This window comes from Odocoileus virginianus, chromosome 14, assembly GCF_023699985.2.
Source record: "Odocoileus virginianus isolate 20LAN1187 ecotype Illinois chromosome 14, Ovbor_1.2, whole genome shotgun sequence".
NCBI classification, from domain to species: Eukaryota; Metazoa; Chordata; class Mammalia; order Artiodactyla; family Cervidae; genus Odocoileus; species Odocoileus virginianus.
The window spans coordinates 203,618-215,577 of NC_069687.1; the positions used below are offsets into that span (position 1 = coordinate 203,618).

Consider the following 11,960-nt stretch of genomic DNA (forward strand, 5'->3'; position numbering starts at 1 on the left):
ACACACACAAACACACACACACACCCGTGTGGGGCCTTGAGGGGCTTCACACATACATAGTTGCATGCTGACCTCAGGGAGAGCCTTTTTCTCTCCAGAGCTGGGGAGCCAGGGGTCAGGCTAGCCAAGTAGTTTTGCCCATGGTCACAGAACCCTACATCTTCTGTGTTCCTAGTGGTTTTTTATTTCAATCTAGAAGCTATTGGGTTGGCCAAAAAGTTCTTCAACTTTTGAATAAAAGGCACATTTTTCATTTTCACCAAGAACTTTATTAATCAAAGTATTCACTGTTCTACTACCTTCTGCCATATATCCAGGCAACTTCATAATCCCATCTTCCCAAAAGTTTTTTATCTTTTTGAGCAAAGAGCTGTTCCAGTTCCTTTTATAGTCTTCCAGAGAACTGAAATTGTTTCCATTAAAAGAATTTTATAAAGACTGAAATAAATGGCATTCTGAAGGTGCCCTGTCTGGTGAACACAGCAAATGAATCAGAACTTCCCATCCAGGCTGTAACGCTTTTTGCCTGGTCATCAGAGACACATGCAGGTTTATGTTATGCTGATGGAAGATGATGTGTTTTCTGTTGACTAACCCCCAGATGCTTTCATTAAAAGCTTTTGCACAACAAAGGAAACTATAAGCAAGGTGAAAAGACAGCTCTCAGATGGGGAGAAAATAATAGCAAACGAAGCAACAGACAAAGGATTAATCTCAAAAATATACAAGCAACTCCTCCAGCTCAACTCTAGAAAAATAAATGACCCAATCAAAAAATGGGCCAAAGAACTCAACAGACATTTCTCCAAGGAAGACATACAGATGGCTAAAAAATTCACCAATTTTTAGAAAGAAAAAATGCATGCTGATATGAAGCTGTCTGGACACAGTCTAACAGAACTGTTTGAATGACGTTAAAGACAACTAAGTGCTACTAGAGCCGTCTTATGGAAGACACCAGACTCATGTTTTGGCCAACCCAGTAATTATATGTTACGTGTCTGGTGCTTACTTCCTGAGGTAACTGGCCAAGGTTCGTGTCTTCATAAACACAGCCTAGGCGAGTCTAATCTGATGTACTTTGGGGGAGCCCTGTGGATTTCTAGGGTAATCGTGTGCTCGTACAGTCAGTCTGCTTTTTGACGCCTGCTGTGTCCTTGAGTGGGCTTGCCTGCCTCCTTCTGGCCTGTTCAGTCTCTTTTCAGAAGTGTTACTGACCATGTTCACACACTCCTGAAACACGGAGCTGGGCATTGGGTGGGCCGTGGGTGGCCTTGTTGGTCTCTGGCGTGTTGGGCCCACCCCTTCCTTTATTTGGAGACTGACTGTGATGATGGGGGCAGGCTCTGCCTTCTGGTCCTTCCCCACCTGTCCTCATCTGGTGCCCCTGCTCCTGGGTTTATTCTCCCAGTTCTTCAAAGGGACCGACATGCCGGCACCGGTCCCCACGTGACCTCAGCTGTCCTGGCCCCCGGCTTCCCGAGAGAACGTGTGTCTCCCGGGGGGATCTGCAGGTGATCAGGAAATGGTTCGCTGGGGGTTTTGGCTTCTTTTTTCAACCTGCTGAGAAAGTTTTGTGTGTTTGTTGAATTAACTTTGTTATTTTTCAAGTGGCTTCATTTTTTTCTCTGAATTTGGGTTGTCCTAACTACCAGTTAACTTCTGGGGGACTGATATGGGAAACTTGTATCCTCATGACTTTATATCAAAGTTCATAAGTTCTCCAATTTTTAGATGTTCGAGCAGAACCTTCAAGTTGCTGCTCAGATAAGTGAAGATTTGAAAACAAAGGTACTAGTTTTGTGTCTTCAGCAAATGAATTCTTTCTTAAGTAGGTATGTATTCTTACCAGTGTGCTAATTATAAAGTGTATTTTTTATTATTATTATTTTTTTTAATGAAAAGCTAAACTGTGTTGATCTTAGTCTGGCTAGTATTAAAAAAGACTATAAGGTTGGATTCATCATAGTCACCTTCTTCTGTTATTTAGAACTCACACCCTGACTTACTATCTGCCTTTTGCATGAGGGCACCCCCTGGGGTCCTGGGTGTTGTGGGGGCCCTGAGCGGGGTCAGGGAGGGAGGCTGGAGCTCCTGCAGGGGTGGAGCCGGGAGCCGCCTCCAGGCTGCCTTCCTCGGGGGCTGGGGAGGCCACCTTCCCTCAGAAGGAAGGAAGGTACTCAAAGACTAGTACCACACAGGGATGCCCCCCACCTCTGAATTGTTCATGAAGGAGATTTTCAGACACAGACAGAGGCAGAGTGACACAAGAGCTTCGCCCACTGTCCAGGTTCAGAGCTGTCCACTTAAAGCCACCCTGGACCTCATCTAGTTCCCTTCCCCTGTTGTGCTGAAGTACAGTTGACTCAGAGCAAGATGCAGGCCCTGGAGGGTGGCCCCCCGCTGCAGCTGCAGGTCCACAAAGCACCTCCCAGGCGGCCGTCCTGCCCATGGTCCCAAGTCCACAGCTTCAGCCAGCCTCGGCTCCCGTTGGGCAGCGGGCACAGTGACTGAGAAAATACATGTGGCCGTGAACCTGTGCGGTTCAAACCCACGTTCAGGGGTCAGCCGTGCTTGACTGCGGATGCCAGAGCCTGTGGTGTGGCTCGCCTGCTTGCCTGCCCTGACCTCAATGCCCTTGACTCGCACACGACAGCCATGAGCGGCTGCCGGGCCCCTGCAGCACCGTGCTGTGTTTGGGGTCCCCACTGGTGTCGGACCTGCCTGCTCACACAGTGGTACACCCAGGCCGGGTCAGCGGACGGCCTGGCCCGTGGAGACCACACGCCCTCCTGTCAGTGCCCCGGGCTCTCCCACCAGGCCTCAAGCTGCCGTCTGCCCCGGACCAGACCCTGAGAGAGGCTGAGGCCTCTCTGTGTCTCCTCACTGCTAGGCCGGAACACAGCAGGCCCATGTCCTCCGCACGCCTGCCCCGGTGGCTCAGGTGCCGACAGCCCGGCCCTGCATCGAGGCCCCGTTGGCCTCTATCCGCGAGAGTCCTGTGCCGAGTGGGACGTCTTGTGGGGATTCCCCTGCGAGGCACATTGTCCTTATCAGCCTCAGCTGTATGGTTAGCCGAGCCATGCTTTGGGCAGAACACTGGAGTTAATGCTTAATTACTCCCCTTCAGTCACCCTTGTTCAGTTTGCTCCGTCCTGAAGATGCTCTGAAAACGTGCGCAGATCGCAGGTGTGCTGTATTCTGCTTCTGCGTCTGTCTGAGCACCTCCAGAGAACGTTCAGAAGTGAAGTGTGCGGCTGTCTCCGTTTCTGCTTCTGACTTCTTAAAGTCTGATGTATTTTCAGTTTGATTTCTTTGGGGGAAGTTTCAGAAAAGGACGCTTTATCCAACATTTGATTGTGCTCCCAACACTACTGTGTGAGTTTCTAGATGAGTTACATGTCAGATAATAGTTTCCCAGGTACAAACGTTTCAGAATATTTGTATAATCAGAATATAGAGCCATATTTCAAGGCCTGATATGAAATTCATAATAAAATGTTGTAATCGACGAGCTACTGTTAGCGTAGGCCGCCCCCTCCCCGGTCTTTCACTCTGGGCCCCCGTGAGGGGTCCGTGGGGGCCGTGTGCCGGGCGCGGGGCTCGCCGCGCTGACTGCCCCGTGTCCGCAGGTACAAGGAGGAGGCGCAGCTGTACAGAGACGAGCACCTGCGGAACCGGCAGCACCCGCACTGCTACGTGCAGTACATGGTCGCCCTCGTCAACAACTGCCAGACCTTCAAGTGAGCCGCGGCGGGGGCTGGCGGGGCGGGGCGCGCCCTCAGCCACCTCACGGCACCCTGTCTTGTCTCCTGCAGAGAATCTGTAGTCAGTTTAAAAAGGAAGTATCTGAAGCACGAGGCGGAAGAAGGCATTTCTCTGAGCCAGCCAAGCATGGATGGGGTTTTGGACGCGATTGCTAAAGAGGGCTGCGGCAGCCTGCTGGAGGAAGTCTTCCTGGACCTGGAGGTGGGCACTTTCTCCCCTGCCCTGTGCTGGGCCCTCCCGACACGGTGTTGCATAGACATGCTTCCAGGAAGTGTCCCAGCAGTTTCGGGGTGGGAGCTGGTGGTGTTTGCTGGCAAGTTCTGGACTGAGCCACGCACCGGCCTGCACTCTGTCCTCAGCTGGCTCAACTGTGAGCAGAGGATGGCTCACAGTCAGGAGTGAGGCCCAGGCAGGTCACCTCAGAGGCGTGGAGTGTGACGAGCACGCGAGTTTACTTAGAAACACAGAAATGGCTCACATTATCCAGGGATGGCAGGAACCAGGATATACTAAAAAGCAGAGTCATGATGACTTGGGTCCTGCAGGGAGGAGCTCCTGGGGTTATGGGCAGGATATTTCATGATGTCTGTCTGAGAAATGGTTAGAAAACAAAGGAACTGTTTAAAAAGACAACATAATAGAGAAATAGACAAAGGACATGAGTAGTATTTCACATGGAAGGGAGTAGTCTATGTCCTGAGTAGGAGACAGAATGCCCAGTCTTAGCGATCTTCTAAGAAATGTAGATTAAAACGGTGTTTGTGTTGCTTACTGGGCTGGCACAGATTAAGAACATTTCTACCACACAGTGATAGGACTTGAGGAAAAAGAGAGACTCTTGTATTCTCTACAATACTGTGAATTGGTGCGGTTTTGGGGGCAGTTGGTATAAGTGTTGGAGGCAGCAGTCATGAGGGTTGTAGTTTGCTACCTTTTGACTCAGCAGTTCTGGTTTTGGGAGTTTCACCTACAGAAACATACAGATTTACCGCAGCTTTCTTTATAATTGAAAAATGAGACATTTTAAATGTCCATCAGAATTGAGTAATTAGTTACAGAGCATCCACACAATAAATAGATGTAGTCAGTTCAGGTGAAACATGCATGCACAGATGCCTCCATCAAGTGTAGTGTAAGTCTCGTGTGGGAAAAGTGTGTGTGTGCAGGGTTTCTGCACAAGTGTGGCGGTCATGATCACAACATCAGGCAGGTGTGCGAAGGTGGACTCTCGGCACCCCATTCCCCATGACGGGCCGTCACGAGGGTATTTTCTGTGGTTTCTGCTTCCAGCAACATCTCAATGAGTTGATGACAAAGAAGTGGCTGTTAGGGTCAAATGCTGTAGACATCATCTGTGTCACTGTGGAAGACTATTTCAATGATTTTGCCAAAATTAAGAAGCCGTATAGAAAGGTAAGAAAGATCATGGGGCCCCCATGTGGTCTCAGTCCCCAGGCATCTCCTGTAGAATCTGGTGTCATTAGTTCTCAGGGTGAGAATTCAGGGGTGGTTTTGGGCCCCAAGCAGGTTGGAGACAATGGTGTCTGAAGGTGACGGGGCGTCCACCATGCTGCCCATGGCCACGCTGGCACAGCTGCAGTCCCAGAGCCCCATGGCGGCAGGGCCTGCTCAGCAGGGGCCGTGCCGAGAGAGGGTGGGGCACTAGCCGCGGCTCTGACGAGAGGGCAGGAGCGGCAGTGCCCTCTGCTCGTCTGTGCTCTCAGCTCTGTGCTGAGTGCCACTCAGCAGAGGGCACACTGGTCCCTCCAGGCCCCGTGAGATGCCCTGTCCCCATTCAGGGGTCTGGCAGCCACTGGGGCAGCTCGGGGACAATCGTCAGGGCCTTGGGCGGGTTTTGCTGTTGTTGCTTTAAAGTCAGGATTTCTGTTTTTGCCCTACGGAAACGTGTGTGTTTTGATACCGGGCACTCGGGTCCAGACACTTGGAGGCGTGTCTCCAGGTCCTCTCAGGGCTCCATGGAAACGGTTGTTTCATTTTCGAGCAGCGTCACCCTATGGCTTCGTATCTTCTCTTCTTGCTGCCCTGGCTGGGATCTCCAGGAAGGGGCATCTTTGTCTCATTTGAAAGTTTAAATTCTAACTCTGTCATCAGAGTGATGCAGGGACAACCTGGTGTTTTGGTTTTTTATTTTATTTTTTTGTTTATTTAGGCTGCCCTGGGTCTTCACTGTGGCTCAAGGGCTTTAGTGTGTGCAGACTCAGTAGTTGCCTGTGTTTAGCTGCAGCATGTGGGATCTTAGCTCCCCAACTGGGAATCTAACCCAGGGCCCCTGTGCTGGGAGCGAGCTGTGCTAACCCCCAGACCTTGAGGGAGTCCTGACCCTGATGACCCCGTCTCAGTGTCGGGAGCCCCTGATGGTTAGAGGTTAAGGTTAATTCAGTTTTTAATTTCTTGTTGCTTGTACAGTTTTTGGTTCCACCTTTAATTTTTTTGAACCTTCTCTAACTTTGATCTGACAGTGGTGTGTAAAGTCCTCAGCCTGGGCTTGTGGCTCGCCCGCTCCTGTGGGATCATCTGCTCTGCTGAGAGCCTGGCCTCACCCGGATCCCTGAGCTGCTGGGCACTGTCTTGCTTTGTCTTGTTTGGGGACCTTGGGGTCCCCCTCACTTCAGTGCAGGGAAGGAGCTTCCCGGCTTCCCTGGTAGAAGGGGCTTCTCATGTCTCTTCTCAGGGCCCTGATGTTGTGTGTTGTGTTGGCACTTTTGTGCTCACATGTTCACAGGTGACTGCCTGGGGTCTGTCTATCACTGAGGGTGGGCCCTGGAGAGAACCACAGCCTTCTCCAACATACTCCCAGAGTCATGCTGTCCACAGAGACCAGTGTTGAGGAGCCTTCTGATCACGGGTGTGACGTGGGAGGGGCCAAGCAGGGGCCTGGCCGGAGCCCAGTCCTCGCACTGGGTCCACATTCCCCATGAGCTGAGTCGCTCAGAGGTGTGTGGAGGCCCGGCAGGGCGAGGAGACCAGCCCCAGTGCCCCAGGGCAGCCCGTGAGCCCCTGAAGGGGTCTCAGGCAGGGAGGCAGAGCTGGCACCCACCGCCTTGCCCCCACAGGAAGCACGCAGCAGCCGGTTTGTGCCCAGAACATGTTGGGCAAGGCTGCAGGCAGGGCCCGACCCCCCCCCCCCCCGCAGGCGCTTTATTCTAGGACCGGCCTGAGCGCACCTGGGCGGAGCCAACCTCTGGCTGCGGCCCTGTGGCTGCCGCATCTGCCCTTTTCCCAAACATGAAACACGGTGAACTTGCTGCCTTGCTAAACTCGAGTTTGTAAGAAAGCCTCAGAACTCTGTAGACACCGAAATCGTGTCACTGAGACGGGAAGGCTGACCGAGCCCTGTCCGCAGCGGATGATCGCCGAGGCGCACCGGCGCGCGGTGCAGGAGTACCTGCGGGCCGTCATGCAGAAGCGCATCTCCTTCCGCAGCGCTGAGGAGCGCAAGGACGGCGCGGAGCGCATGGTGCGCGAGGCCGAGCAGCTGCGCTTCCTCTTCCGCAAGCTGGCTTCCGTGAGTGCGGCCACATCTTCCTGCTGGGACCGGCCTGGCCGGGGGCGGGGGGTGGGGGCGCTTAGTGTCCCAGTCCGTCAGAAGGCCTGGGCTGCCTCCCGCCTCTTCCTGAGCCCTCTGTGAGGAGCGAGTCCTGAGGGGTTGCTGCGAAGGAGGTGGGCACTGGGCAGCCGGGCGGAGCCCCGGGTGTGTACACCGCTCAGCGCCGTGCGGACCCGCAGGGCTTTGGAGAGGAGATGGACAGCTACTGTGACACCATCGTCGCCGTCGCAGAGGTCATTAAGCTCACGGACCCTTCCCTGCTCTACCTGGAGGTCTCGACTCTGGTCAGCAAGTACCCGGACATCAGGTACCAGCAGAGTCTCCCCTGAAGTCTCTGGGGAGGGGGAGGGTCCCAGGCGTTAGGTGGGAGCCCCCGGGGTGGGGGGAGTGTGGCAGCTCTGGGCTTCTGTGAGGACCCTGAGGCCTGCAGATGGCGACGTGGGCAGAGCATGCTTCAGAGACGACCGTGACGCGCTGGAGTCATGGTCCAGGCATCCCCATGTGTGGTGTTCCAGGGGAAGGTAGCCAAGCAGACTGGTTTCTGGATGCTCGTCCTGTGCTATCTCCGGGCCCTCCTGCGTGTTAGTGGGGGAGGGAGGGAGGGGCTCCCCTGCGGCTGCATCCTGACACCCCCTCGCCCCCAGGGATGACCACATCGGGGCACTGTTGGCCATGCGGGGGGACGCTAGCCGGGACATGAAGCAGACCATCATCGAGACACTGGAGCAGGGCCCGGCCCAGGCCAGTCCCGACTACGTGCCCATCTTCAAGGATATCATGGTTCCCAGCCTCAACGTGGCCAAACTCCTCAAGTAGCCCGTGTGACCCCGGCCTTAGGCGGCCGCGGGGTCAGAAAGCACTGCCCTTCCACCCCCCGACGCTGCCCTATGTGCACACTTCCCAAACTGCTGTCAGAGACGGACAGCTTCCTGCCCCCACCTCACTGGTGATGACGTTGCAGGCCCGCGCAGAAGCCACTTTCAGGTTTCAGATGCTTGAGCTCAAGGTCAGGCCTCCCCGGGAGTAGACCTGCCAGCAGGCGATGCGGTGGGTGTGGCTGGTGAGCCCGCAGGCAGGTGGACGATGCCAGGAGCGCCCGCGAGTGACTCTTACACCAAGCAAATTACAGACCTGCACCTGAGGTTAACAGGGAGCCTCGGGGGAGGTCTCGACTCCAGCACTGCCCTGCTGGGCACGCTCTTGGCGGCCGCACTCCACGGTGGCTGCGGGATGGCTCCGGCGTTCGCCCCTTCTCCTTGCAGTGTGTGGGTGCTGGGCTGCTCTGAGGGTCTCGTCCTTCCTTACGCATCTGGAACCAGAGTGGATGCCATGCTGTTTCCTCCTCACGAGAGGCAGAAAATTCGCATGGAGGGCTCTCGTCTTGGAGGAGTTACATACAATCTTGGAGACGTGAGAGACGGTTCTCACATCCGATCCTGGTGGGAGGGCTCTCTTCTTGGAGGATTCACAGCCTAGATGGAGACGTCAGAGATGGTTCTCATGGCCGATCCTGGCACAGAAGAGACTCTCCCAGACTTCCTGTCAACTGCTGTCTGCTAGCACACGCGTCAGTCCAGTCCAGTTCCTGCTTGACAAGACTTAAGTGTATAGGATTTAGTCCTGTATGGTCTCTGAATTAATAAAGTTGAGTGTTAGCAGTCATTAGTTATTGCCCCTCAAGATAATGAAAATAATTTGTTTTTCCACTTAATGAGAGAATTTCTACTCTGAGTTACTTCTTGTGTAAATACCCATGGTGACTGCAGGTGGTGGCAGCTGACCCAAGTGACCTGCCCTCTGGTGGCCACCACACACCTGCACCATGGTGGGCCCTGAGCTGAATGCTGGACACACCACGTTCTGAGGGCCAGGATGTGCTGGATGGCGTGGTGGGGGCCGTGGCGGAGGGCCGCTTCCGGTGGGTGGGTATGGTGTCCACACTGATGCCCAGGGAAGGGGCATCTCCAGGTCACTCAGTGCAAGGCCCGCAGGCACCTGTGCTGAAGGCCAGCGTCTGCCCCTTGCTCAGGCACCATGTGCCCGTTGGAGAAAGTGGGTTCAACGGTGGGCAGCCTGGGGCCCACGCTGGGAGCTGGCTTCACAGACTCATTGAGTCGTGGCATTTTTTGTAGAAACACTGCTGTTCGGTGGAAGCACATCTTTCAAGTCAGGAAATGTCTGACTCGGGTTTATTCAGTGAGTTTCCAAAATGCCAGGGAGAAGGGACTCCTGACCCCATGTGCTCATTGCACTGCCTGGCATGCTGTCCCACTGCACCTGCGTCATGAGATCCGCGCTCCCCTAGTGACACAGGCAGAGCCTGGAAGCGGGGGTGGGTTTCTTCCCACACTGAGGACATCAGTCAGGGCTGGTGGGCAGCACAGGTATCCAGCTGCCCTGGGGCCCTCCTGTGCGGGAGGAGGACGTGGGTCCCTAAGCAGACGTGACTGTCCTGACAAGGTGACGCCTGGTGAAGACAGGGTCGTGGTGAGGCTTCTGCCACCAGAGGCTGCAGAGGCTGGAGGACTCGCCTATGGGGCTCAGGGGGCGCAGCCCTGTCCCGCCTCGTCCTGATTGCCAACTCCAGCAATCAATGTTGTGTTTCAGGTGGTGGGGGGCAGCTTCAGGAAAAAGCCCCTTACTTGCTGGAGACTGCTTTCCACCAACGTGGAAAGGGCTGTATTTACTGAGTCCTCTTAGAATGTCTATGGCCTACATTTTGACTTGCTAGTTTCCTTTTTTCTTAATTTTTTATTGAAGGATAATTGCTTTACACAATTTTGCCATTTTCTGTCAAACCTCAACTTGAATCAGCCTTAGGTACACATATAACCCCTCCCTTTTGAAACTCCCTCTCATCTTCCTCCCCAACCACCCCTCTAGGTTGATAGCCCCTGTTTGAGTTTCCTGAGCCAGACGGCAAATTGCTAGTTTCTTTATACAATAAAATTTCAGGGGACCTCCCTGGTGGTCCAGTGGTTAGGAATCCGCCTTCCAATGCAGGGGATGTGGCTTCAGTCCCTGGTCAGGGACGTAAGATCCCACAAGCGATGGAGCAGCTAAGCCCTCACAGCAGCAAAAGATCCTGTGTGCCACAACTGGGACTCAATGCAGGTGAAAATACACAATTACAATAAAGTTAGAAAATTCAACTATTAAAAGGTGTGTCTCTGACAGGGAGCCCTGGAGGATGACCCACTGGAGAAGACTGCCAGCCCCAGGCGGCTCCACCTGGGGGCTGGGATCCACTGGGACGTGTAGGGCTTGGTTTCCCCACACTGGCCACAGGACTGGAAAAGGTCAGTTTTCATTCCAATCCTAAAGAGAGGCAATGCCAAAGAATGCTCAAACTACCATATACTTGCACTCATCTCACATGCTAGTAAAGTAATGCTTAAAATTCTCCAAGCCAGGCTTCAACAGTACGTGAACCGTGAACTTCCAGATGTTCAAGCTGGATTTAGAAAAGTCAGAGGAACCAGAGATCAAATTTGCAATATCTGCTGAATCATCAAAAAACCAAGAGAGTTCCAGAAAAACATCTGCTTTATTGACTATGCCAAAGCCTTTGACTGTGTGGATCACAGCAAACTGTGGAAAATTCTTCAAGAGATGGGAATACCAGACTACCTTGTCTCCTGAGAAATCTGTATGCAGGTCAAGAAGCAACAGTTAGAACCGGACAAGGAACAATGGACTGGTTCCAAATCGGGAAAGGAGTACATCAAGGCTGTATATTGTCACCCTGCTTATTTAACTTACATGCAGAGTACATCATGTGAAATGCTGGGCTGGATGAGAAACAAGCTGGAATCAAGATTGCCAGGAAAAATATCAATAACCTCAGATATGCACATGACACCACACTTATGGCAGAAAGTGAAGAAGATCTAAAGAGCCTCTTGATGAAAGAGGAGAGGGGAAAAAGCTGGCTTAAAACTCAACATTGACAAAACTAAGATCATGGCATCCAGTCCCATCACTTCATGGCAAATAGGTGGGGAAACAATGGAAACAGTGACAGACTTTATTTTCTTGGGCTCCAAAATCACTTCAGATGGTGACTGCAGTCATGAAAGATGCTTGCTCCTTGGAAGAAAAGCTATGACCAACGTAGACAGCGTATTAAAAAACATTGCCAACAAAGGTCCATCTAGTCAGAGCTATGGTTTTTCCAGTAGTCATGTATGAATGTGAGAGTTGGACTGTAAAGAAAGCTGAGCGCTGAAGAATTGATGCTTTTAAACTGGGTGGTGGTGGAGAAGACTTGAGATTGCAAGGAGATCCAACCAGTCCATCCTAAAGGAAATCAGTCCTGAATTTTCATTGAAAGGACTGATGCTGAAGCTGAAACTCCAATAATTCTCCAATACTTTGGCCACCTGATGGGAAGGGCTGACTTACTGGAAAATACCCTGATGCTGGGAAAGACTGAAGGCGGGAGGACAAGGGAATGACAGGATGAGATGGTTGGATGGCATCACCGACTGAATGGACATGAGTTTGAGCAGACTCCAGGAGTTGGTGATGGACAGGGAGGCCTGGCATGCTGCAGTCCACTGAGTTGCAAAGAGTCCAACACGACTGAGCGATTGAACTGAACTGCACACACTAGGGTCTTTGT

The 11,960-nt window shown here is 52.9% G+C and overlaps 1 protein-coding gene across 3 annotated transcripts in view; it reads left to right on the top strand.

Annotated features, from left to right (window-relative positions):
- Positions 1-8,998, top strand: part of EXOC3 (exocyst complex component 3) — a 29,413-nt gene extending 20,415 nt beyond the window's left edge. For all 3 annotated transcript variants that reach the window (XM_020896732.2, XM_020896733.2, XM_070476417.1), the window contains exons 7-13: positions 1,735-1,835; positions 3,633-3,743; positions 3,819-3,969; positions 5,059-5,181; positions 7,133-7,294; positions 7,516-7,643; positions 7,981-8,998. In XM_020896732.2, the coding sequence (XP_020752391.1) occupies positions 1,735-1,835; positions 3,633-3,743; positions 3,819-3,969; positions 5,059-5,181; positions 7,133-7,294; positions 7,516-7,643; positions 7,981-8,152 (948 nt within the window). In that variant the 3' untranslated portion in view covers positions 8,153-8,998. The remainder of the gene's footprint in view (positions 1-1,734; positions 1,836-3,632; positions 3,744-3,818; positions 3,970-5,058; positions 5,182-7,132; positions 7,295-7,515; positions 7,644-7,980) is intronic.
- The last annotated feature ends 2,962 nt before the right edge of the window (positions 8,999-11,960 follow it).